Below are 26,990 nucleotides of genomic sequence, written 5' to 3'. Positions count from 1 at the left end.
GCATGCCAATAGTATGCTCCCTCAAAACACCAGACGTCTGTGGCATTGTGTTGTGTGACAAAACTGCACATTTTAGAGTGGCCTTTTATTGTCCCCAGCACAAGGTGCACCTGTGTAATGATCATGCTGTTTCATCAGCTCCTTGATATGCCACACCTGTAAGGTGGATGGATTATCTTGGCAAAGGATAAAATGCTCACTAACAGGGATGTACACCAATGTGTGCACAACATTTGAGAGAAATAAGATTTTTTTTGTGTGCCTATGAAACATACACATCTGTATGGTGACTAGAGCAGACACCTAGTGGGGATTGTCTGACCTGTGACGATGAGACACTCATTCTGCAGCAGGGCTTCAGTGAAGAGGCGAGAGACGATGAGTTCAGGGTTAATCAGGAAGCGAATCTCTTCCTGAACCAGACCCGATCCGGTGACCCCTCCGCCCACAAACCGGTTGGCAAAGTCCACCTGCGGAGAGAGAGAGAGCAGGGCAGCACACACATGAAGAAGACATCCGAGTACAGTATCTAGGATACATCAGATAGCCGAGTACTACAGTATCTAGGATACATCAGACAGCCGAGTACTACAGTACCTAGGATACATCAGACAGCCGAGTACTACAGTACCTAGGACACATCAGACAGCCGAGTACTACAGTATCTAGGATACATCAGACAGCCGAGTACTACAGTACCTAGGATACATCAGACAGCCGAGTACTACAGTATCTAGGATACATTAGACAGCCGAGTACTACAGTACCTAGGATACATCAGACAGCCGAGTACTACAGTACCTAGGATACATCAGATAGCCGAGTACTACAGTACCTAGGATACATCAGACAGCCGAGTACTACAGTATCTAGGATACATCAGATAGCCGAGTACTACAGTATCTAGGATACATCAGACAGCAGAGTACTACAGTATCTAGGATACATCATACAGCCGAGTACTACAGTATCTAGGATACATCAGACAACCGAGTACTACAGTATCTAGGATACATCAGATAGCCGAGTACTACAGTATCTAGGATACATCAGACAGCAGAGTACTACAGTATCGAGGATACATCAGACAGTCAGTTGGGTGGTGGGGGGCACGTAGTCAGTCAGACAGTTGGGTGGTGGGGGGCGCGTAGTCAGACAGACAGTTGGGTGGTGGGGGGCACGTAGTCAGACAGTTGGGTGGTGGGGGATACAGTCAGTCAGACAGTTGGGTGGTACACGTAGTCAGACAGACAGTTGGGTGGTGGGGGGCACGTAGTCAGACAGTTGGGTGGTGGGGGCACGTAGTCAGTCAGACAGTTGGGTGGTGGGGGATACATCAGACAGACAGTTGGGTGGTACAGTATCAGAGACAGTTGGGTGGTGGGGGCACGTAGTCAGACAGACAGTTGGGTGGTGGGGGTACATCGTAGTCAGTAAGACAGTTGGGTGGTGGGGGTACAGTCAGTAAGACAGTTGGGTGGTGGGGGCACGTAGTCTAGGATACATGGGTGGTGGGGGGCACGTAGTCAGTTGGGTGGTGGGGGGCACGTAGTCAGTTGGGTGGTGGGGGCACGTAGTCAGTCAGACAGTTGGGTAGTGGGGGGCACGTAGTCAGACAGACAGTTGGGTGGTGGGGGGCACGTAGTCAGTCATTTGGGTGGTGGGGGCACAGTCAGTCAGTCAGTTGGGTGGTGGGGGCCCAGTCAGTCAGTTGGGTGGTGGGGGCGGGGCCCAGTCAGACAGTTGGGTGGTGGGGGGCGGGGCCCAGTCAGACAGTTGGGTGGTGGGGGGCACGTAGTCAGTCAGTCAGTTGGGTGGTGGGGGGGGCACGTAGTCAGTCAGTCAGTTGGGTGGTGGGGGCGGGGCCCAGTCAGTCAGTTGGGTGGTGGGGGCGGGGCCCAGTCAGTCAGTTGGGTGGTGGGGGGGGCCCAGTCAGTCAGTAAGGGTGGTGGGGGGCGGGGCCCAGTCAGTCAGTAGGGTGGTGGGGCGGGGCCCAGTCAGTCAGTTGGGTGGTGGGCGGGGCCCAGTCAGTCAGTAGGGTGGTGGGGCGGGGCCCAGTCAGTCAGTCAGGGTGGTGGGGCGGGGCCCAGTCAGTCAGTAGGGTGGTGGGTGGGGCGGGGCCCAGTCAGTCAGTACAGACGGGGCCCAGTCAGTGGTGGTGGGGGGCGGGGCCCAGTCAGTCAGTTGGGTGGTGGGGGCGGGGCCCAGTCAGTCAGTTGGGTGGTGGGGGCGGGGCCCAGTCAGTCAGTGGGTGGTGGGGGCGGGGCCCAGTCAGTCAGTAGGGTGGTGGGGGGGGGCCCAGTCAGTCAGTAAGGGTGGTGGGGTGGGGGGCCCAGTCAGTCAGTTGGGTGGTGGGGGCGGGGCCCAGTCAGTCAGTAGGGTGGTGGGGCGGGGCCCAGTCAGTCAGTAGGGTGGTGGGGGCGGGGCCCAGTCAGTCAGTAGGGTGGTGGGGCGGGGCCCAGTCAGTCAGTTGGGTGGTGGGGGCGGGGCCCAGTCAGTCAGTAGGGTGGTGGGGCGGGGCCCAGTCAGTCAGTTGGGTGGTGGGGCGGGGCCCAGTCAGTCAGTAGGGTGGTGGGGGCGGGGCCCAGTCAGTCAGTTGGGTGGTGGGGCGGGGCCCAGTCAGTCAGTTGGGTGGTGGGGCGGGGCCCAGTCAGTCAGTTGGGTGGTGGGGCGGGGCCCAGTCAGTCAGTTGGGTGGTGGGGCGGGGCCCAGTCAGTCAGTTGGGTGGTGGGGGCGGGGCCCAGTCAGTCAGTTGGGTGGTCGGGGGGGGCAGCCCAGTCAGTCAGTTGGGTGGTGGGGGCGGGGCCCAGTCAGTCAGTTGGGTGGTGGGGCGGGGCCCAGTCAGTCAGTTGGGTGGTGGGGCGGGGCCCAGTCAGTCAGTTGGGTGGTGGGGGCGGGGCCCAGTCAGTCAGTTGGGTGGTGGGGCGGGGCCCAGTCAGTCAGTTGGGTGGTGGGGCGGGGCCCAGTCAGTCAGTTGGGGTGGTGGGGGCGGGGCCCAGTCAGTCAGTTGGGTGGTGGGGGCGGGGCCCAGTCAGTCAGTTGGGTGGTGGGGCGGGGCCCAGTCAGTCAGTTGGGTGGTGGGGCGGGGCCCAGTCAGTCAGTTGGGTGGTGGGGGCGGGGCCCAGTCAGTCAGTTGGGTGGTGGGGCGGGGCCCAGTCAGTCAGTAGGGTGGTGGGGCGGGGCCCAGTCAGTCAGTAGGGTGGTGGGGCGGGGCCCAGTCAGTCAGTTGGGTGGTGGGGCGGGGCCCAGTCAGTCAGTGGGTGGTGGGGGCGGGGCCCAGTCAGTCAGTTGGGTGGTGGGGCGGGGCCCAGTCAGTCAGTAGGGTGGTGGGGCGGGGCCCAGTCAGTCAGTAGGGTGGTGGGGCGGGGCCCAGTCAGTCAGTAGGGTGGTGGGGCGGGGCCCAGTCAGTCAGTAGGGTGGTGGGGGCGGGGCCCAGTCAGTCAGTTGGGTGGTGGGGCGGGGCCCAGTCAGTCAGTAGGGTGGTGGGGCGGGGCCCAGTCAGTCAGTAGGGTGGTGGGGCGGGGCCCAGTCAGTCAGTAGGGTGGTGGGGCGGGGCCCAGTCAGTCAGTAGGGTGGTGGGGCGGGGCCCAGTCAGTCAGTAGGGTGGTGGGGGCGGGGCCCAGTCAGTCAGTAGGGTGGTGGGGCGGGGCCCAGTCAGTCAGTAGGGTGGTGGGGCGGGGCCCAGTCAGTCAGTAGGGTGGTGGGGCGGGGCCCAGTCAGTCAGTAGGGTGGTGGGGCGGGGCCCAGTCAGTCAGTAGGGTGGTGGGGGCGGGGCCCAGTCAGTCAGTAGGGTGGTGGGGGCGGGGCCCAGTCAGTCAGTAGGGTGGTGGGGCGGGGCCCAGTCAGTCAGTAGGGTGGTGGGGGCGGGGCCCAGTCAGTCAGTAGGGTGGTGGGGGCGGGGCCCAGTCAGTCAGTAGGGTGGTGGGGCGGGGCCCAGTCAGTCAGTAGGGTGGTGGGGCGGGGCCCAGTCAGTCAGTAGGGTGGTGGGGGCGGGGCCCAGTCAGTCAGTAGGGTGGTGGGGGCGGGGCCCAGTCAGTCAGTAGGGTGGTGGGGCGGGGCCCAGTCAGTCAGTAGGGTGGTGGGGCGGGGCCCAGTCAGTCAGTAGGGTGGTGGGGCGGGGCCCAGTCAGTCAGTAGGGTGGTGGGGGCGGGGCCCAGTCAGTCAGTAGGGTGGTGGGGCGGGGCCCAGTCAGTCAGTAGGGTGGTGGGGGCGGGGCCCAGTCAGTCAGTTGGGTGGTGGGGGGGGCCCAGTCAGTCAGTTGGGTGGTGGGGGCGGGGCCCAGTCAGTCAGTTGGGTGGTGGGGGGGGCCCAGTCAGTCAGTTGGGTGGTGGGGCGGGGCCCAGTCAGTCAGTTGGGTGGTGGGGGCGGGGCCCAGTCAGTCAGTTGGGTGGTGGGGCGGGGCCCAGTCAGTCAGTTGGGTGGTGGGGCGGGGCCCAGTCAGTCAGTTGGGTGGTGGGGCGGGGCCCAGTCAGTCAGTTGGGTGGTGGGGCGGGGCCAGTCAGTCAGTTGGGTGGTGGGGCGGGGCCCAGTCAGTCAGTTGGGTGGTGGGGCGGGGCCCAGTCAGTCAGTTGGGTGGTGGGGCGGGGCCCAGTCAGTCAGTTGGGTGGTGGGGCGGGGCCCAGTCAGTCAGTTGGGTGGTGGGGCGGGGCCCAGTCAGTCAGTAGGGTGGTGGGGGGGGGCCCAGTCAGTCAGTTGGGTGGTGGGGGGGGCCCAGTCAGTCAGTTGGGTGGTGGGGCGGGGCCCAGTCAGTCAGTTGGGTGGTGGGGGGCCCAGTCAGTCAGTTGGGTGGGGGGGCGGGGCCCAGTCAGTCAGTAGGGTGGTGGGAGGGGCCCAGTCAGTCAGTTGGGTGGTGGGGGGGCCCAGTCAGTCAGTTGGGTGGGGGGGGCCCAGTCAGTCAGTTGGGTGGTGGGGGGGCCCAGTCAGTCAGTTGGGTGGTGGGAGGGGCCCAGTCAGTCAGTTGGGTGGTGGGAGGGGCCCAGTCAGTCAGTTGGGTGGTGGGAGGGGCCCAGTCAGTCAGTTGGGTGGTGGGAGGGGCCCAGTCAGTCAGTTGGGTGGTGGGAGGGGCCCAGTCAGTCAGTTGGGTGGTGGGAGGGGCCCAGTCAGTCAGTTGGGTGGTGGGAGGGGCCCAGTCAGTCAGTTGGGTGGTGGGAGGGGCCCAGTCAGTCAGTTGGGTGGTGGGAGGGGCCCTCGGAAGCAGCACACAGAGTCTGCTGTCTTTCTTTGACAGGCTGTCAGAGAGCCCCTCCTCACCAGAGAACCCCTCCTCACCAGAGAGCCCTTCACTACGATGGCAGGGAGCCCAGGCCCTAGCTGAATCTGGTCATGTCACCCATCAGCTGTCAGCCCGTGGCAACCACAGCCTCCACAGGCAGACTAAAAGGTGAAAGGGACTGGGGAGAGGGGGCCGGCCTGACAGGGAGAGAGGAGAACGGACTGGGTAGAGAGCAGAGGGAGTGCAGGGCCTCGACCCCAGTCCCAGCACGCACACTCAGTCCCACAGACGTGTTGTCACCCGTCCTCTTCCTCAAAAGGACCTGTTCAGTAGCAGTAAGCATTCTGAGTTAAAGCTAGGAGTGCGTGCGTGCGCGAGTTCGACTCTGTGATTGACAATCACAGCATATAAAAAGAGAAGGGAAAGGCAGGGAGGCCCCTCTAGGCTGGATGTGTGGCTTAGAATATAGAATGAAGAACCCTGGCATGTACAGTAAGACTCCTGCTCCACCAAGATGCTTCTAGAATACTAAATCATGCCCTCTCGGCACAACACATGTGCATGTAAAATGGCTCCTGATTCCCTATTTCATCCACTACTTCTGACCAGAGGCCTATGGGCCTTTGGTAAACAAAACAAAAAATAAATACATCTAAATAATTAGTGCACTAAATAGGGAATAGGGTGCCATTTGGGACACATCCCCGTATACTTAGTCATATAGAGTTGTATGTCAACTCTTCCGTACATCTCACCTGCAGCATGCCGTGTCCGTCGTCTTCTATGGTTCCTACACATGTGATGTGAAGCTTGGTGAGCTGATTCTGGGAGCTGGAACATAGAAAAACGAATTTCCATTTTTTTTTAATAGCTCGATCACCAATCAGAAGAAGAAAAAAATCCCCTTGTTCCTATTTAGATAAAACCCATACAATTATTGGATAAAACATTTTTAAAATTAAAAAATGGACAGTAATTCCAATGAAGTGCATTACTTTTTCCAATTTGGAGGCCGATCCAAACACTTTCTTGTGTACGTCACAAGTCCAGTAGGTTCTGAAACATAAAAGAAAACGCAATTTAAAAAAAAAAAGTTCAAATCAAAATCATCAATGCTTTTCGGTTTGAAAAACAATATAAAATAAAATAACATTGATTTGATAATACAAAAACCTTACTTTGCTCGATTACACTTCTAAAATAGCACAAAAGTGTTTTAAGTTTCTCCCTCTTCTTTGGGGAAGAGCCCTCAAACAGCCTGAAAAGGAAGTAAGAGTTCATGTTAAGTCTCAAAGAGAGTCTTTCAAAGGCTACAGAACAGCTTAATTAAATACATTTAAAATCAAGTTTAAAAATTAGTCTTGTTTCTAACAGTGTAATTAACAGTAGGGATGAACGATATAAATCGGTGAACATATCGGAATCGGACGATATTAGCTAAAAATGCTAACATCAGTATCGGTCCGTTGTCTAGATGAACAGCGATGTGAAAAACCAAAGCTACCGTGCATACCTATATAACACAGGCACATGACGTAATGACGCCACGTACAATTTTGCGCTACACGTGCAACACAGCATTCCTAACCTCGCCCACAATGTCTGCTGTGTGGATGGAGCAGTCAACAAGTCCGGCAGTCATTTGAAAAAGTAAGAACATTTCAGGGAGACAAGTCAAAAATAAACTTGGTTCAGCTTTCATAAATGTTAGTTGAGTGTTTTACTCTGAGAATTAGAACCTAACGCTGTGTCAAAACAGATACACGTCAAATAACACTATCACTATGTGCCGCATTATATAAGCTTCAATAATCATCAAGTAACACCTTTCTATTGGAAAATGTTGTGTGTTCTGAATTCGCACGCCAAACGCCACCACTAGTATCAGTAGCACTGTCAAAGCTGTACAAATAAAAGCAAACACCAGCCACGAATGATGTGTTGACACGATATGTTTACAATACCACGTTGGTAATAAAGCACTATTTGTTTGACCACAACTTCTGGGCTAGCTAGCTTTAGCTTGGTACACAGCTAGCACCAATACAACCAGCCTGAAAACAATGACCAGTAGAAACTGCAGTCATTTTCACTATTCTTAGCAATGATTTAGGAATCCTTGTGAGCAAGTATTAGCTAGGTTGCCACTTGTTGTTCGCCTATCGAAATTGAAGTTCAGTTCATGAAAATAAACAGCTAGCCAGCTACTTAACCCTGTTGCCCAAAGCTAACATTATAAGCAGCCAGCTAGCTTCATCTGGCTAGTGAGGCTCGACCGGACCGGGTTATGTGTTGTGAAGCTAGCCACAATAAGAATTAGGCACAATAGTGGAATTTGCAGTTTGCCTTCAAAATAAAAGTACCTCTTTGAAAGTGATGCAGAAGGTTACAAATTGGTGGAATCATGCCATATTTAGACAAGATCATGTTAAACAAGGTTGGAATGTGAAGCAATGAAATGTGGTATCAGTCTGCTCAGTGACACCCACAGAACACAACTGTGAAAAGATTACGCAAATATTAGCATTGTGACTGTGTGAAATCACCTCCCCAGTCAGCCTATTGTGTGTATTGACATTCACATTGCACTGTACAGCTTTACCTAAGGATTGGGGATCAATAAAATGTGGTATCAGTCTACTCAATTACCCAAGCAATTTTTTCCCAACATCCTCCTCAGAATGATCAGACTCCAAAACATCCACGCAGTATTGTTTTTCCTCGGGAATGCTACAATCCAAGTACCGTATGCAAAACTCTTAAGAGACTTCCCCAGAAAGAAAGACTCACATCTGTAATCACAGCCAAAAGGTGACTCTAATATGTATTGACTAAGGGGTGTGAATACTAAATGAGATTAAATTGAAAAAACATGTTTTCACTTTGTCATTATGGGGTAATTGTGTGTAGTTTTCATAACGGGTGAGAAAAAAATATATATATGTAATCGATTTTGAATTCACGCTGTAACAACAAAGTGTGGAATAAGGCAGTATAAGTATAAGTATAAGTATACTGGACGGACGGATGTGTTCTGAACAAGTATATACCATCTGATTAGGTGATCTGGACCGCAGGTCACTGTTTTAAAAACGTTATGAAAAGTGATAGTGTGCTATCCCCCTATCTCCAGTGATGAAAACCACGTAGCTAGAATGTAATCCTATACCACTTCCTGATTTCACAGACGGACCACTTAGACGTTATATGGTATATTATGATAGAACATAGGATTTCACCAAAATGACAGGAGTTTCATTTATTTTTTTTTCTTTCTTTCTGGGGGTGGATTATCCCTGTAAGTAAGTAGCCTAATTATGTATCGACTGCACTACTATATTTCAGAACATCAAAGGCCAGTTTATGGTGGGCCTGAGGTGGTGGAACTAGGTGGGATGACGATGGAAAAAGCCACTGGGTGTTGGGAGTCCAGAAAGGTAGATCACACACACATCCCAGTCCTTCTGGGCAGGCAGTGAATAACTACTACCCTCTACTGAAATACCTTCGCCTGTAGGGGTCATTTAAAGACCTACTGACAATTAGTTGATTTCATTACTAAAATGAGAAGTACTGGAAGAGACGACACACAGTGTCACCAGTACTGAAGAGAGAGAGACCGAGAGAGAAGGTAAGAGCGAGAAGGAAAGAGAGTGAAGGAAGAGAGAAGGAAGAGAGGGGAGGAAGAGAGAAGGAAGAGAGGGGAGGAAGAGAGAAGGAAGATAGGGGAGGAAGAGAGAGAGAGATGAGGAAGAGTGAAGGAAGAGAGAGAAGGAAGAGAGAGAGAGATGGGGAGAGAAGGTAAGAGAGAGAGAAGGCAAGAGAAGAACGAGAAGGGAGAGAGAAAGAGGGAGAAGAACGAGAAGGGAGAGAGAAAGAGGGAGAAGGAAAGAGGGAGAGAGAAAAGGAAAGAGCGAGAAGGAAAGAGGGAGAGAGAAGGAAAGAGCGAGAGAGAAGGTAAGAGCGAGAAGGAAAGAGAGTGAAGGAAGAGAGAGAGACGGGAGAGAAGGTAAGAGAGAGAGAAGGAAGAAAAGAAAGAAGGGAGAGAGAGAGGGACAGAAGGAAAGAGAAGGTAAAAGCAAGAAGGAAAGAGTGAGAAGGAAGAGAGGAGGAAGAGAGAGACGGGAGAGAAGGTAAGAGAGAAGGAAGAGAAGAAAGAGAAGGGAGAGAGAAAGAGGGAGAGCGAGAGAAAGAAAGAGAGAAAGAAAGAGGGAGAAAGAGAGAAAGAAAGAGGGAGAGAGAGAGAAAGAAAGAGGGAGAGAGAGACAGAAAGAGGGAGAGAGAAAGAGGGAGAAGAACGAGAAGGGAGAGAGAAAGAGGGAGAAGGAAAGAGGGAGAGAGAAAAGGAAAGAGCGAGAAGGAAAGAGGGAGAGAGAAGGAAAGAGCGAGAGAGAAGGTAAGAGCGAGAAGGAAAGAGAGTGAAGGAAGAGAGAGAGACGGGAGAGAAGGTAAGAGAGAGAGAAGGAAGAAAAGAAAGAAGGGAGAGAGAGAGGGACAGAAGGAAAGAGAAGGTAAAAGCAAGAAGGAAAGAGTGAGAAGGAAGAGAGGAGGAAGAGAGAGACGGGAGAGAAGGTAAGAGAGAAGGAAGAGAAGAAAGAGGGAGAGCGAGAGAAAGAAAGAGAGAAAGAAAGAGGGAGAGAGGGAAAGAAAGAGGGAGAGAGACAGAAAGGGGAGAGAGAGAAAGAAAGAAAGAGGGAGAGAGAGAAAGAAAGAAAGAGGGAGAGAAAGAAAGAAAGAAAGAGGGAGAGAGAGAAAGAAAGAAAGAGGGAGAGAGAGAAAGAAAGAAAGAGGGAGAGAGAGAAAGAAAGAAAGAGGGAGAGAGAGAAAGAAAGAAAGAGGGAGAGAGAAAGAAAGAAAGAGGGAGAGAGAGAAAGAAAGAAAGAGGGAGAGAGAGAAAGAAAGAAAGAGGGGAGAGAGAGAAAGAAAGAAAGAGGGAGAGAGAGAAAGAAAGAAAGAGGGAGAGAGAGAAAGAAAGAAAGAGGGAGAGAGAGAAAGAAAGAAAGAGGGAGAGAGAGAAAGAAAGAAAGAGGGAGAGAGAGAAAGAAAGAAAGAGGGAGAGAGAGAAAGAAAGAAAGAGGGAGAGAGAGAAAGAAAGAAAGAGGGAGAGAGAGAAAGAAAGAAAGAGGGAGAGAGAGAAAGAAAGAAAGAGGGAGAGAGAGAAAGAAAGAAAGAGGGAGAGAGAGAAAGAAAGAAAGAGGGAGAGAGAGAAAGAAAGAAAGAGGAGAGAGAGAGAAAGAAAGAAAGAGGGAGAGAGAGAGAAAGAAAGAAAGAGGGAGAGAGAGAGAAAGAAAGAGGGAGAGAGAGACAGAAAGAGGGAGAGAGAAAGAAAGAGGAGAGAGAGAGGGAAAAAGAGAGAGGGAAAGAGAGAGAAAGAAAGAGGGAGAGAGAGAAAGAAAGAAAGAGGGAGAGAGAGAAAGAAAGAAAGAGGGAGAGAGAGAAAGAAAGAAAGAGGGAGAGAGAGAAAGAAAGAGGGAGAGAGAGAGAAAGAAAGAAAGAGGGAGAGAGAGAGAAAGAAAGAAAGAGGGAGAGAGAGAGAAAGAAAGAAAGAGGGAGAGAGAGACAGAAAGAAAGAGGGAGAGAGAGAAAGAAAGAGGGAGAGAGAGAAGAAAGAGGGAGAGAGAAAGAAAGAGGGAGAGAGAGAAAGAGGGAGAGAGGAAAGAAAGAGGGAGAGAAAGAGGGAGAGAGAGAAAGAAAGAAAGAGGGAGAGAGAGAAAGAAAGAAAGAGGGAGAGAGAGAAAGAAAGAAAGAGGGAGAGAGAAAGAAAGAAAGAGGGAGAGAGAGAAAGAAAGAGAGGAGAGAGAAAGAAAGAGAGGAGAGAAAGAAAGAAAGAGGGAGAGAGAGAAAGAAAGAGGGAGAAAGAGGGAGAGAGAAAGAAAGAGGGAGAAAGAGAAAGAAAGAGGGAGAGAGAGAAAGAAAGAGGGAGAGAGAGAAGGAAAGAGGGAGAGAGAGAAGGAAAGAGGGAGAGAGAGAAGGAAAGAGGGAGAGAGAGAAGGAAAGAGGGAGAGAGAGAAGGAAAGAGGGAGAGAGAGAAGGAAAGAGGGAGAGAGAGAAGGAAAGAGGGAGAGAGAGAAAGAAAGAGGGAGAGAGAGAGAAAGAGGGAGAGAGAGAGAAAGAGGGAGAGAGAGAGAAAGAGGGAGAGAGAGAAGAGAAAGAGGGAGAGAGAAAGAAAGAGGGAGAGAGAGAAAGAAAGAGGGAGAGAGAGAAGGAAAGAGGGAGAGAGAGAAGGAAAGAGGGAGAGAGAGAAGGAAAGAGGGAGGGAGAGAAGGAAAAGGAGGGAGAGAAGGAAAGAGGGAGAGAGAAAGAAAGAGGGAGAGAGAGAAAGAAAGAGGGAGAGAGAGAAGGAAAGAGGGAGAGAGAGAAGGAAAGAGAGAGAAGGAAAGAGGGAGAGAGAGAAGGAAAGAGGGAGAGAGAGAAGGAAAGAGGGAGAGAGAGAAGGAAAGAGGGAGAGAGAGAAGGAAAGAGGGAGAGAGAGAAGGAAAGAGGGAGAGAGAGAAGGAAAGAGGGAGGGAGAGAAGGAAAGAGGGAGGGAGAGAAGGAAAGAGGGAGAGAGAAAGAAAGAGGGAGAGAGAGAAAGAAAGAGGGAGAGAGAGAAGGAAAGAGGGAGAGAGAGAAGGAAAGAGGGAGAAGGAAAGAGGGAGAGAGAGAAGGAAAGAGGGAGAGAGAGAAGGAAAGAGGGAGAGAGAGAAGGAAAGAGGGAGAGAGAGAAGGAAAGAGGGAGAGAGAAGGAAAGAGGGAGAGAGAGAAGGAAAGAGGGAGAGAGAGAAGGAAAGAGGGAGAGAGAGAAGGAAAGAGGGAGAGAGAGAAGGAAAGAGGGAGAGAGAGAAGGAAAGAGGGACAGAAAGAAAGAGGGACAGAGAGAAAGAAAGAGAGAGAAAGAAAGAGGGAGAGAGAAGGAAAGAAGGAAAGAGGGAGAGAGAGAAAGAGAGAGAGAAAGAAAGAGAAAGAGAGAGAGAAAGAAAGAAAGAAAGAGGGAGAGAGAGAAAGAAAGAGGGAGAGAGCACAGGCCTCAAACTTTGTCCATCCATGTGAGTTCAGTCAACCTTGAACTTTTGATTTGAATTAGAATCATCTCTCGCTCAGCTCCCCCTTTCTCTCACTGCAGCCGGGCCAGGCCGGTTATGTAGAAATCAGTGCAGGCTCCTCAGAGGAGGGAGGGGAGAGCCATCCTCAGTGAATTTCATGAAAATCAGTTGTACCTTTGAGATAAAATGATGCTAAATATAATCACGTCACCAAATAACTGATTAAAACACTATTTTGTATGATATTACAGCACTGTTGGAGCTAGAAACCAAATAATTTCGATTCTGTTGAAAAACGTATCTTAAACGGAAGCAAAGGGGGAAAAAACAGGGGATAAACACTCCTGAATTTGTCCAACAGAAACTCTCGTTTGCAACTGTTGGACTAATGAATACACCCTATATCAGCTAGATGCAGGCAAGAGTCTGCAAGGCGCTATTGAATGTCACTGTCTGTCACCTCAAATTTGTCACTCGATCTGTGTGTTCCTACATCGTAAACTTTCATTCATAGGCCAGGTTGTAGCAATCTCATGATGGGTACAGGGAACAGGAGAGTATCATGTAGTAACCTAAACCTGTCACTGTTACATTGAACTGGGTGAATATGAATGACAGTAACCTAAACCTGTCACTGTTACATTGAACTGGGTGAATATGAATGACAGTAACCTAAACCTGTCACTGTTACATTGAACTGGGTGAATATGAATGACAGTAACCTAAACCTGTCACTGTTACATTGAACTGGGTGAATATGAATGACAGTAACCTAAACCCATCACTGTTACATTGAACTGGGTGAATATGAATGACAGTAACCTAAACCTGTCACTGTTACATTGAACTGGGTGAATATGAATGACAGTAACCTAAACCTGTCACTGTTACATTGAACTGGGTGAATATGAATGACAGTAACCTAAACCTGTCACTGTTACATTGAACTGGGTGAATATGAATGACAGTAACCTAAACCTGTCACTGTTACATTGAACTGGGTGAATATGAATGACAGTAACCTAAACCCTATCACTGTTACATTGAACTGGGTGAATATGAATGACAGTAACCTAAACCTGTCACTGTTACATTGAACTGGGTGAATATGAATGACAGTAACCTAAACCTGTCACTGTTACATTGAACTGGGTGAATATGAATGACAGTAACCTAAACCCTATCACTGTTACATTGAACTGGGTGAATATGAATGACAGTAACCTAAACCTGTCACTGTTACATTGAACTGGGTGAATATGAATGACAGTAACCTAAACCTGTCACTGTTACATTGAACTGGGTGAATATGAATGACAGTAACCTAAACCTATCACTGTTACATTGAACTGGGTGAATATGAATGACAGTAACCTAAACCTGTCACTGTTACATTGAACTGGGTGAATATGAATGACAGTAACCTAAACCTATCACTGTTACATTGAACTGGGTGAATATGAATGACAGTAACTTAAACCTGTCACTGTTACATTGAACTGGGTGAATATGAATGACAGTAACCTAAACCTGTCACTGTTACATTGAACTGGGTGAATATGAATGACAGTAACCTAAACCTATCACTGTTACATTGAACTGGGTGAATGACAGTAACCTAAACCTGTCACTGTTACATTGAACTGGGTGAATGGAATATGAATGACAGTCATCCAATATGCTGTAATGGAAATAAGGTCATGCTAACGAAAAAAATTGTTTGTCCTCCCAAATCTAAAACTGGCACTGACTGCCACTGGTAGAAAGTCCTCCTGGCACTGACTGCCACTGGTAGAAAGTCCTCCTTACATCGTTGCAACAATGGCAGTTGGCCCCAGGCCTCAGTCCCACTCATGTGTCCCTCCACTCCACGGCACTTACACAACAAGGAAACGAACAGAAGAGAAGAAAAAAAACATGGCCCCCTTTCCACTTCCCCGCAACCCCAGAGCTACATTAACAAGGCAACATGTCCCTTTTAAAAGAGGAGCAGGGACATCAGGAGGCTATTCATCTCATCCAGTCTACTACAAAAGCTGACTGCCTATAGAGGTGCACTAGTGAGGCTATTTGAACTGAATGTCTAACCCAGCATTAAGACCAAATCTACTAAACTCCTGTGCTTTGAGAGAGAGAGAGAGAGAGAGAGAGAGAGAGAGAGAGAGAGAGAGAATTTTAATCAGAGAGAGGAATTTCAATCAGAGAGAGAGAGAGAGGAATTTTAATCAGAGAGAGGAATTTCAAAGAGAGAGAGAGAGAGGAATTTCAATCAGAGAGAGAGAGAGAGAGGAATTTCAATCAGAGAGAGAGAGAGAGGAATTTCAATCAGAGAGAGAGGAATTTCAATCAGAGAGAGAGAGAGAGGAATTTCAATCAGAGAGAGAGAGAGAGAGAGGAATTTCAATCAGAGAGAGAGAGAGAGGAATTTCAATCAGAGAGAGAGAGGAATTTCAATCAGAGAGAGAGAGAGAGGAATTTCAATCAGAGAGAGAGAGAGAGGAATTTCAATCAGAGAGAGAGAGAGAGAGGAATTTCAATCAGAGAGAGAGAGAGAGGAATTTCAATCAGAGAGAGAGAGAGAGAGGAATTTCAATCAGAGAGAGAGAGAGAGGAATTTCAATCAGAGAGAGAGAGAGGAATTTCAATCAGAGAGAGAGAGAGAGAGGAATTTCAATCAGAGAGAGAGAGAGAGGAATTTCAATCAGAGAGAGAGAGAGAGGAATTTCAATCAGAGAGAGAGAGAGAGGAATTTCAATCAGAGAGAGAGAGAGAGAGAGGAATTTCAATCAAAAGAGAGAGAGAGAGAGAGAGAGAGAGAGAGAGAGAGAGAGAGAGAGAGAGAGAGAGAGGAATTTCATGAGAGCAAAAGGAATGACAAGGCTTAATGACGAAAGGCTTGATGCACTGAGAGGCTGAGAGCCCCTCCAGGCCCAAAGAAACTCATTCATTTAAGTCCATTCCTCATTTTTCTTTTCTGTCATTGTAGCCTAGTAGAAACAAATCTTGAGTCATGTTATTTAGCCCACAGGGCTCTCACAGGGCAGCTAGCCAGCCAATGGTTGGTAAGAGCAGGCTTTTAGTAATAGAATTCCAATACGGTATTTTGGGGTATGGTGAAATGAATACATTATAATATAATGGCAACAATCCATCAAAGATGTTCCGTGTAGAGATGTGATGTGACGTAGCTCGGTTGCCTATTTGGAGAAAAGTGTTGCAGCGTGCAGTTCATTTTCGTTCAGACTAGAACTCTCAAATTGTATGAAGAAACCTACAACAGAACAGCACCAAATCTACTTTACCGAAACAAACAAGAACACATTTTTTATTTTTTTAAAGCCTCCCCCTGCTAGACTACAAATGTATTTAAATGAATCCCAGATACATTTCTACTCATTGAGTTAAAAGGAGGCCTTGCTGAGGGATGTAAGAAAACGTCTGTACTATTGCATCTCCCCAACGGGGAGGCCAAGGGTCCTTCCAAAATGGCACTCTCCTAAATGACCAAATCAGTGAAATCTACTGACAATACTCTTGTCTTGGACACAACACCATCAGTGGACGGTGTAGAGGTGTAGTCAGGTGACCTTGGATGGTCACTAGGGGTTTTCCCTGCCTTTATTGAGGTTGGGGGTTTACCTTCCACCAGGAATCTCCAGCAAAAGGTTAATTAAGCCTTAGCTTGTTCCCAAGTGCCACTAGACTGACCACTGGACATGGCCAAAGTGTTCAACTCATCATCAGTGATGTTGTGATGTGGCCTAGGTTACATTGGGTGTTTACCCTCTCTAAGGGGGTGGGGGGGTCTACAAAGTGTTCAAATCATCATCAGTGGGTGATGTGGCCTAGGGGGTGTTTACCCTCTGGGGGGCCCTCCCACAGGCAACTCGTCTAAGGTTAATCTGCCGTAGTTCCACTAGACTGACCAGCTCAGACAAACAGGATCTCTTTCACTGCTGCACGGTTACAGTCCGTCTCGGGGGTCTTTTACCGAGAACGCTTGTCCACCAACACACACCATCGTCAGGGTTTCAGATCATTTCCAAACGCTTTTACTGTTACTGTAGTTACAGCCACTATAATCCTCCTGTGTTTCAGTAAAGGGCTGTAGTTACAGTCTGTCTCCGTGGTCTTTTACTGGGAACGCTTGTCCACCAACACACACCATCGTCAGGGTTTCAGATCATTTCCAAAGGCTTTTACAGTTAGCTAGCTAAGCATCCATCTCAGATCCAAAGTAGAGGACTTCCTGGTTTTCTTTTCGTTCAGGAAATCCTTATCTGACTGGCTGAATTAAATATTGAAGGGCTGTAGTTAGAGCCACTATAATCCTCCTGTATTTTAGTAAAAGGGCTGTAGCTACAGACGGCCATCTGAGACAATGTTAATCTCATTTTCCCTTCTCCACTTAGATAATCACACTATCTGGGTCCCAAACGGTTCCCTATGCCCTTTAGGGCCCATAGGGCTCTGGTTATACGTAGTGCACTATAAAAGGGTATTGGGGGGGGTACCATTTGGAATGCAAAAAAGTGTGATGCAGACAGAGATGGGGAGTGTGTACAGAGCCGCAGCTCCAGTCTTCTCCGTTCAGGAATTAGAGAGTGAGGCGCTAGTATTACATTACTTTAATCCTATAAAGTCACCGGTGGAAGTAAAAGCTCCTCTATTAGGGAGTAAAAACCGCACCACCACTGGCAACAACAATTCTGTTATCAGATCTTCTCCAAGGACAGACCTCGGGGAGGTTGGGTTTGAAATCGGGACAGACCCCGGGGGAGGGTTGGGTTTGAAATCGGGACAGACCTCGGGGAGGTTGGGTTTGAAATCGGAACAGACCCCGGGGGTTGGGTTGGGTTTGAAATCGGGACAGACCTCGGGGTTGGGTTGGGTTTGAAATCGGGACAGACCTCGGGGGGGGGTTGGGTTTTGGGTTTGAAATCGGGACAGACAGAACAGACCCCGGGGGGTTGGGTTGGGTTTGAAATCGGGACAGACCTCGGGGGAGGTTGGGTTTGAAATCGGAACAGACCCGGGGGGGGTTGGGTTGGGTTTGAAATCGGGACAGACCTCGGGGGTTGGGTTGGGTTTGGGAACAGACCGGGGTTGGGTTGGGTTTGAAATCGGAACAGGGTTGGGTTTGAAATCGGGACAGACCTCGGGGTTGGGTTGGGTTTGAAATCGGAACAGACCTCGGGGGGTTGGGTTGGGTTTGAAATCGGAACAGACCTCGGGGGTTGGGTTGGGTTTGAAATCGGGACAGACCTCGGGGTTGGGTTTGAAATCGGGACAGACCTCGGGGTTGGGTTGGGTTTGAAATCGGAACAGACCTCGGAGTTGGGTTTGAAATCGGAACAGACCTCGGGGTTGGGTTTGAAATCGGGACAGACCTCGGGGTTGGGTTTGAAATCGGAACAGACCTCGGGGTTGGGTTTGAAATCGGAACAGACCTCGGGGGTTGGGTTTGAAATCGGGAAGCCTCCAACATTGACTCTGTACCGGTACCCCCTGTATATAGCCTCCACATTGACTCTGTACCGGTACCCCCTGTATATAGCCTCCACATTGACTCTGTACCGGTACCCCCTGTATATAGCCTCCACATTGACTCTGTACCGGTACCCCTGTATATAGCCTCCACATTGACTCTGTACAGGTACCCCTGTATATAGCCTCCACATTGACTCTGTACCGGTACCTCCTGTATATAGCCTCCACATTGACTCTGTACCGGTACCTCCTGTATATAGCCTCCACATTGACTCTGTACCGGTACCCCCTGTATATAGCCTCCACATTGACTCTGTACCGGTACCCCTGTATATAGCCTCCACATTGACTCTGTACCGTAACACCCTGTATATAGCCTGTACATTTGTCAACAGTTACAGCCTCAAGTCTTCTTGGGTATGACGCTACAAGCTTGTCACACCTGTATTTAGGGAGTTTCTCCCATTCTTCTCTGCAGATCCTCAAAAGCTCTGTCAGGTTAGATGGGGAGCGTTGCTGCACAGCTATTTTCAGGTCTCCAGAGATGTTCGATCGGGTTCAAGTCCAGGCTCTGGCTGGGCCACTCAAGGACATTCAGAGACTTGTCCCGAAGCCACTCCTGCATTGTCTTGGCTGTGTGCTTAGGGTCGTTGTCCTGTTGGAAGGTGAACCTTTGCCCCAGTCTGAGGTCCTGAGCGCTCTGGAGCAGGTTTTAATCAAGGATCTCTCTGTCCTTTGCTCCATTAATCTTTCCCTCAACCCTGACTAGTCTCTCAGTCCCTGGGCTGTCATGTGCCTTTTTACTGAGGAGTGGCTTCCGTCGACCTCATGGCTTGGTTTATGCACTCTCAACTGTGGGACCTCATATAGACAGGGGTCTGCATACTTTTCAGAATGCAACGTCATGGATTATGATGAGGTTATAATGCTTGTATGAACCCTTATGTCTTATACCCTAATAAACATTTAATATCAATCATTAACTGCACTGCACTGGTCTGCAGAGCAGTGTTCAGGTAACTAATGCTTGCCTCACTGATTCAAGACTATTGAGGGCGAGTGAACAAGGAAGTAAGAGATATCATGTCTTCACCTTAGACCACCTTAAGGTGACCCTGTAGAATAACCAGACTGTCTGCTACCTCGTGTATAATTTGGCTCATAATCAAAGTGGTGGTACAGTACATGGGGCATTTGCCAGACATAGAGGAAGTGATGCAGTCGAGAACGCTGTGAGACCGGTTAGTTAGATCAAGATAAAGTCTGAGTGCCAGAGAGTCTGCTGTGAGGACAAAGTTCTGTCAAATCACAAAAGGATCCTTTACCAAACAGACCAACTGGGCAGCGTTTTGACCCTCAGAATGTTCCAGTTTTGTAGGCTGAGTGCCAACTCATTTTTGTCAGTGTCACCTTTTGGTGTATACTACAACAAAAGGTTTAATGAGTTAGCCAGCTAACTTGAATAAACAACCCAAAATAACTAGTAACCCCATGTGTCGGAGGAAACACCGTGCACCTGGCAACTTTGGTTAGCGTGCACTGCGCCCGGCCCGCAACAGGAGTCGCTGGTGCGTGATGAGACAGGGATATCCCTACCGGCCAAGCCCTCCCTAACCCGGACGACGCTGGGCCAATTGTGCGTCGCCCCACGGACCTCCCGGTCGCGGCCGGTTACAACAGAGCCGGGGCGCAAACCCAGATGAACTCTGAGTCTCTGGTGGCACAGCTGGCGCTGCAGTACAGCCCTTAACCACTGCGCCACCCGGGAGGCCGACCAAGTCCATTTCAACCAAAATTTGTTTTTGTTTTTCTGAACATTTAGGCAAGTTAGCTGGCTAACTCATGGTTAATATTCTCCCCTCTAGGGGACAGGTCAACATTACTGTTATTGTAAGTGGACCTAGGAGTTTGGTAACTTCTGCGAGTTTCTTTACCATAGTGGTAGTCCACAACTTGGACAGGTACAGGTTCTAGGCGAGAGCATGTGTACTGCATCGAGTTGCCGTGCCGATGTAGTTGCCAGGGCTCAGCCTGTTCGGTGGGAAGAAGTTGGGAAGGGGGAAGAGAGGGGTGGATGTCTAATGGTTGAGAATGACTCCGGTCACCCAGCTCCCTGTTACTGTCCCATGTTGATCCTGTGAAATAGATCTGCTACAGCACTGACCTGACACAGAAAGAATCTTATGTGTCGAAATACAATAACCCTCTCTCATAGACTCTAGCCCTAAAAAACACATTCAATGAACAGCCATACAATGTTGATACAAGTAAAATTGAATCGAAATGGTCTGCACAGTTATGGAAATGAAATCCGGTAATGAAATAAAGATAAGTCGAACAGTGGCTCTTAAAAGATGTGCCCATTTGAATTTATGCTGGACTGTTATGTGTTCATTTGTGGTAGTTGGATAAAAGGCATGCCAGTGCTGTAATTGAGGGAGCCAGACTGATCCTTATGGAATCATTTCTTATAATGGAAAGGTATGTGTTCAATGTGCACCCCAATCAGCAGGTAGCCTGGTGGTTAGAGACAGGTAGCCTGGTGGTTAGAGACAGGTAGCCTGGTGGTTAGAGACAGGTAGCCTGGTGGTTAGAGACTGGTAGCCTGGTGGTTAGAGACAGGTAGCCTGGTGGTTAGAGACAGGTAGCCTGGCGGTTAGAGACAGGTAGCCTGGCGGTTAGAGACAGGTAGCCTGGCGGTTAGAGACAGGTAACCTGGCGGTTAGAGACAGGTAGCCTGGCGGTTAGAGACAGGTAGCCTAGTGGTTAGAGACAGGTAGCCTAGTGGTTAGAGACAGGTAGCCTAGTGGTTAGAGACAGGTAGCCTAGTGGTTAGAGACAGGTAGCCTAGTGGTTAGAGACAGGTAGCCTAGTGGTTAGAGACAGGTAGCCTGGTGGTTAGAGACAGGTAGCCAGCCTGGTGGTTAGAGACAGGTAGCCTAGTGGTTAGAGACAGGTAGCCTAGTGGTTAGAGACAGGTAGCCTAGTGGTTAGAGACAGGTAGCCTAGTGGTTAGAGACAGGTAGCCTAGTGGTTAGAGACAGGTAGCCTAGTGGTTAGAGACAGGTAGCTAGTGGTTAGAGACAGGTAGCCTAGTGGTTAGAGCGTTGGGCCCGTAACAGAAAGGTTGCTGGATCAAATCTGACAAGGTAAAAATCTGTCGTTTTGCCCCTGAACAAGGCATTTAACCCAGTGTTCCTAGTCCGTCATTGTAAATAAGAATTTGTTCTTAACTGACTTGCCAAGTTAAATAAAAACTAAAATAAAACAGTGGATACAAGGCCTATATTTACAACAACAAAATGTAAGCGTTACTGAAGCTTTCAGACAAATATGAAGAGAACAACTACCTCAGAGAGATTACAGAAGACAAAGTGGTCAGTGAGGAAAGCAAAGTGGTAGAGCAGGTAGCCTAGTGGAAATGGGACTAGTTTCAGAGGCAGGTAGCCTAGTGGTTAGAGACAGGTAGCCTAGTGGTTAGAGCAGGTATATAGTGGTTAGAGCAGGTAGCCTAGTGGTTATAGCAGGTATATAGTGACATCAGATAGCACAGTGGTTAGATAGGTAGCCTAGTGGTTAGAGACAGGTAGCCTAGTGGTTAGAGACAGGTAGCCTAGTGGTTAGAGACAGGTATAGTGGTTATAGACAGGTAGCCTAGTGGTTAGAGACAGGTAGCCTAGTGGTTAGAGACAGGTAGCCTAGTGGTTAGAGCAGGTAGCCTAGTGGTTAGAGACAGGTAGCCTAGTGGTTAGAGATCAGGTAGCCTAGTATATATATATATATATATATAGGTTGCTGGATATATATATATATATATAAATATGTATTATGACATCAGATAGACATCGTTTTTATTTAACCCAGTGTTCCTAGTCCGTCATTGTAAATAAGAATTTGTTCTTAACTGACTTGCCAAGTTAAATAAAAACTAAAATATGACTACATGAAACATAGTAATTTAGTACCTGTAGAAGTTGATGTCAGGACAAGTTGAAGAGATTCTGACTTCCTGGAGTTACAGAAGACAAAGGTCAGTGAGAAGAAGGCAAAGTCAGTAGGAAGCCACCTGCATCTGAGACAGGGTGATGGAGTGGTTCACCCCTTCCTTCAGCAGAGGGATGGGCTGGGGGAAAAGACAAACGATTTCTTGACTTGCATTTTGAGTCATTTAAACAGACGCTCTTGTCCAGAGAGACTTACAGTTGCTTGACTTCTTTAGTGGAGTAAACGTGGAGTAGTGGAGTAAAATAGGAGTAGTGGAGTAAAATAGGAGTAGTGGAGTAAAATAGCAGTAGTGGAGTAAAATAGCAGTAGTGGAGTAAAATAGGAGTAAAATAGGAGTAGTGGAGTAAAATAGGAGTAGTGGAGTAAAATAGCAGTAGTGGAGTAAAATAGCAGTAGTGGAGTAAAATAGCAGTAGTGGAGTAAAATAGGAGTAAAATAGGAGTAGTGGAGTAAAATAGGAGTAGTGGAGTAAAATAGCAGTAGTGGAGTAAAATAGGAGTAGTGGAGTAAAATAGCAGTAGTGGAGTAAAATAGGAGTAGTGGAGTAAAATAGCAGTAGTGGAGTAAAATAGGAGTAGTGGAGTAAAATAGCAGTAGTGGAGTAAAATAGCAGTAGTGGAGTAAAATAGGAGTAGTGGAGTAAAATAGCAGTAGTGGAGTAAAATAGCAGTAGTGGAGTAAAATAGGAGTAGTGGAGTAAAATAGCAGTAGTGGAGTAAAATAGGAGTAGTGGAGTAAAATAGGAGTAGTGGAGTAAAATAGGAGTAGTGGAGTAAAATAGGAGTAGTGGAGTAAAATAGGAGTAGTGGAGTAAAATAGGAGTAGTGGAGTAAACGGCCAAAGCGGTGATTGAAGGAGGTCAACAAAATAATTTTGGCCATTTAAAGCCCTAGTCTGTGAATCCAAAAACACCAGTGCCTGTTCCTTAAAACATGGCGATTGATTGGTTCATTCATTCCTTAAGGAGCAAGAAAGACTAATTTAGGCCCTTACTCGTGGGGATGTTCAAATCAACCAGTATAGCCTTAATCACAGTCGAGGGTCATCTATAATCTATTTAACTCAAGTGGGGCTAAATTACTAATCCGGATTGAGGGTTAGCAAATACACAATGTCTTCAACGTAAGTGAAAAAGAGCACAGTGGAAAGAGACGAATGTAGAATAGACGATACACACACTAGACCAGATTTGTCCTAAATCGGCACAAAACCTGCTACAGAGGCACCGTGACGACAGAGAACAATCCTTTTTTCACAAAATGGTGGTTAAGGAAAAATTATGAAGGTAGTTTTTTGGTCCCTTGTTCAAATCAAAAGAATTACAAGTGACTCTTTGCACACCGTCATGACTGCTGACACATTCAATACATAAATCAGAGAGCTAGATCGGCACTAGTTCCCAATTTGGTGTTAGTCAGCGAGAGGAGGAATGTAATGGGGACTGAGCCCATTCGGCTTGAGCCTTCCCATTAATCTCTGGTCCAGGCTCCTCCAGCAGCACCTCACAGAAAACCAATAGATTTCAAGAGGCTCAATCTCATCTCAGACTAGCTGACTCTTTATGGCCAAATTAGCTCTAATCCGGGGGCTCGGAATCTGTTTGTGCTGTGGAATCTAGTTGTCTTTCTATTTTTTGGGGAGGTTCACTGATGCTCATGTCAGGGAATGGTCCTTAACATTTCAACATGTAGCCTAAGGCTTGTGAGGTATGCACCGTATACTGAGGTATTTGGGGAAAAAGCCACATGCTGGTTTTTCCCAATATCGTCAATACCGTTGAAACTATTTATTGAAAGTTTATTTTTTATTTTTTATAAATATATTTGAATATTTGTAGCAACTTAAAGTAAATCCCTGCAGTCAAACTTGTGCAATACCGTTAGGAGATAAAAACAGATTGCATTGTTCATTACACCTGTCACATTATTGTTCATTATGAAGCTTACAGGCAAATCCCCAGTCACACGTCACATGGTGTTTGTTTACACACAACGACGAGAGACCAGAGCCTTGTTGTGCAGCATGCGCCAGGTGATCTAGTTACAGTAGAGAATTCACAACTAAATGTCTGCCAGCTAGATATCTGCTAACTATTAATTACCTTGTCTTAACATGTGATTCATGCTCTACAGTTATGTTAGGGTTGTGGCGGTCACGAAATTGTGTCAACCGGTGATTTGTCAAGCAATAACTGTAGGTCTTATGGGCAATTGAACATTAATTAACATTAAAAAAAAACATTTAGCATCTCCTGGCTTCCACACCTTCGGAACATCTACATTTACAAAAAAGTCTAATAAAACTAAAATAATATAGACACACGATTTGCTTAGAATTCTGTGGCCTTATTTTATAGTACGAAGAATATAATTGAACAAAGCTGAATAAAATAGAAAGGGTATTTTCTCCAAAGGATTTAAGGGAGTCAGCTCACAGATTACTGCACCTGTATATAGTCCACCTATAATTTAGCCCAAACAATTACCTCTTTCCCTACTGTATTTATTTTATTTTATTTATTTATTTTGCTCCTTTGCACACCATTATTTTTATTTCTAATTTGCACATTCTTCCACTGCAAATCTACCATTCCAGTGTTGTACTTGCTATATTGTATTTACTTTGCCACCATGGCCTTTTTATTTTGCCTTTACCTCCCTTATCTCACCTCATTTGCTCACATTGTATATAGACTTGTTTCTACTGTATTATTGACTGTATGTTTGTTTTACTCCATGTGTAACTCTGTGTCGTTGTATCTGTCGAACTGCTTTATCTTGGCCAGGTCGCAATTGTAAATGAGAACTTGTTCTCAACTGGCCTACCTGGTTAAATAAAGGTGAAATAAAATAAAATAAATAAACACGGGGCTATTCCGTGTTGAGCGGTTAAAGAAATAGGTGTTCCTATATGCTTAATTTAGAGTTATTAATGTAACTTTTAGTTCTACAAATGTTGGTCTTTATGTTTGGTGTTCGCAATTTGACAAGCACTTGATAATGCCTAGGATTTCACGGAGGCATCCCCTTTGCGTGGTCATAATGCATCCTAAAAAAAAAATGTATCCATGCCTTTCGTTGTTCAGTGGCCGTTGTGCGCTTCTCCCTGAGTGCTGCGCGCTCCGTCACGTGATCGGGTCTTTCTCACAGGCTACAAGTGAAGACAGAGACACATCGGGGATGCAACTGTGCTCGTCCTTATCCAATTCCGAGGTGCATATTGAAGCTATTATCGGAAGAACCGTCTACTTTTCGCCAACCAACAAGATGAGTAGACCTAACAAACAGCAACAGCACAGAACAAAAGTAGACCTATTCTGTACAAGAAATAAATATTCCAAACATAGTCTGGGACAGTTGTTGGATGCGATAGAGCCCAAATGAATACAACCAATGGCATTCCAAAAAAAAAAACATTTTTATGCAATGTGGCTGACGCAATGGATCCAAACGTTTAGCTTTAAATGTTGATAAACTATTAGGCTATTTCTTCACATTATAAGTGCAGCAATGTGCACATGGTAGTAGGCTATAAGTGGGAATGTCCCATTAGCGGAAAAAATCATTATCAAAAGTGACCGCAAATGCAATTATGCAGGTAACAGTTTTATTATAAAGGTTTCTTATGGTGAAAATTATCTTCCCAAAACTCACGCGTGGCTTATGTATCTCAGTTAGGCTCTACACCCCTTGTAAAGCAGATTAATGTGCTTATTTTTTAAAGAAGTTATTTGGCCGCTTTAGTTGTGATACAAAACCTTATTTAAAAAAAAAAGATTCAGGCCTATGGGCCTATTTTTAGAAAAAGATTCAGGCCTATGGGCTAGGCTACATGAGGTGTGCGATTTCGAAAAAAAGTTGCAAAAGAAAGGCATTGTTTTTTTTATGCTGGGCATCATTCACAAGTGATAATAAATAATTAACAAGTGATAGGCTAATATTGTCACCCATCAGACCAATCCTGATTTAATCTGGTCTTTACACACACACACACACAATATAGTGTAGACAGTTGAAGTCTGAAGTTTACATCCACCAAATATGTTTAAACTCAGTTTTTCACAATTCCTGACATTTAATCTTAGTAAAAATTCCTTGTTTTAGGTCAATTAGGATCACCACTTTATTTTAAGAAAGTGAAATGTCAGAATAATAGTAGAGAGAATGATTTATTTCAGCATCACAATCCCAGTGGGTCAGAAGTTTACATACACTCAATTAGTATTTGGTAGCATTGCCTTTAAATTGTTTAACTTGGATCAAACATTTCGGGTAGCCTTCCACAATAAGTTGGGTGAATTTTGGCCCATTCCTCCTGACAGAGCTGGTGTAACTGAGTCAGGTTTGTAGGCCTCCTTGCTCACACGGTTTTTCAGTTCTGCCCACAAATTATCTATAGAATTGAGGTCAGGGATTTGTAATGGCCACTCCAAAACCTTGACTTTGTTGTCCTTAAGCCATTTTGCCACAACTTTGGAAGTATGCTTGGGGTCATTGTCCATTTGGAAGACCCATTTGCGACCAATCTTTAACTTCCTGACTGATGTCTTGAGACGTTGCTTCAATATATCCACATCATTTTCTTGCCTCATGATGCCATTTATTTTGTGAAGTGCACCAGTCCCTCCTGCAGCAAAGCACCCCCACAACATGATGCTGTCACCCCCGTGCTTCACGGTTGGGATGGTGATCTTCAGCTTGCAAGCCTCCCCCTTTTTCCCCCTTTTTCCTCCAAACATAATGATGGTCATTATGGCCAAACTGGTCTGATGAAACAAAAAATAGAACTGAGGACATTTCTCCAAAAAGTACGATCTTTGTCCCCATGTGCAGTTGCAAACCGTAGTCTGGCTTGTTTATGGTAGTTTTGGAGCCATGGCTTCTTCCTTGCTGAGCGGCCTTTCAGGTTATGTCGATATAGGTTATTTTTGACATAGGACTTGTTTTACTGTGGATATAGATACTTCTGTACCCGTTTCCTCCAGCATCTTCACAAGGTCCTTTGATGTTGTTCTGGGATTGATTTGCACTTTTCAAACCAAAGTACGTTTATCTCTAGGAGACAGAATGCGTCTCCTTCCTGAGCGGTATGACGGCTGCGTGGTCCCATGGTGTTTATACTTGTGTACTATTGTTTGTACAGATGAACGTGGTACCTTCAGGCGTTTGAAAATTGCTCCCAAGGTTGAACCAGACTTTTCTGAGGTCTTGGCTGATTTATTTTGACTTTCCCATGATGTCAAGCAAAGAGGCACTGAGTTT

The 26,990-nt window shown here is 47.3% G+C and overlaps 1 protein-coding gene across 1 annotated transcript in view; it reads right to left on the bottom strand.

Annotated features, from left to right (window-relative positions):
* The window catches only part of parga (poly (ADP-ribose) glycohydrolase a), an 85,349-nt gene that overhangs the window by 29,250 nt on the left and 29,109 nt on the right, over positions 1-26,990 (bottom strand). Inside the window, 5 exon segments of the mRNA XM_042305767.1 lie at positions 323-470; positions 5,968-6,043; positions 6,208-6,268; positions 6,391-6,470; positions 21,690-21,847. Of these exon segments, the coding sequence (XP_042161701.1) occupies positions 323-470; positions 5,968-6,043; positions 6,208-6,268; positions 6,391-6,470; positions 21,690-21,847 (523 nt within the window).

This window comes from Oncorhynchus tshawytscha, linkage group LG25 (genome assembly GCF_018296145.1).
Source record: "Oncorhynchus tshawytscha isolate Ot180627B linkage group LG25, Otsh_v2.0, whole genome shotgun sequence".
In the NCBI taxonomy this organism is placed as follows: Eukaryota; Metazoa; Chordata; class Actinopteri; order Salmoniformes; family Salmonidae; genus Oncorhynchus; species Oncorhynchus tshawytscha.
Note: the sequence above shows the minus strand (reverse complement) of the source record. Positions and strands in the feature narration are given on the sequence as shown.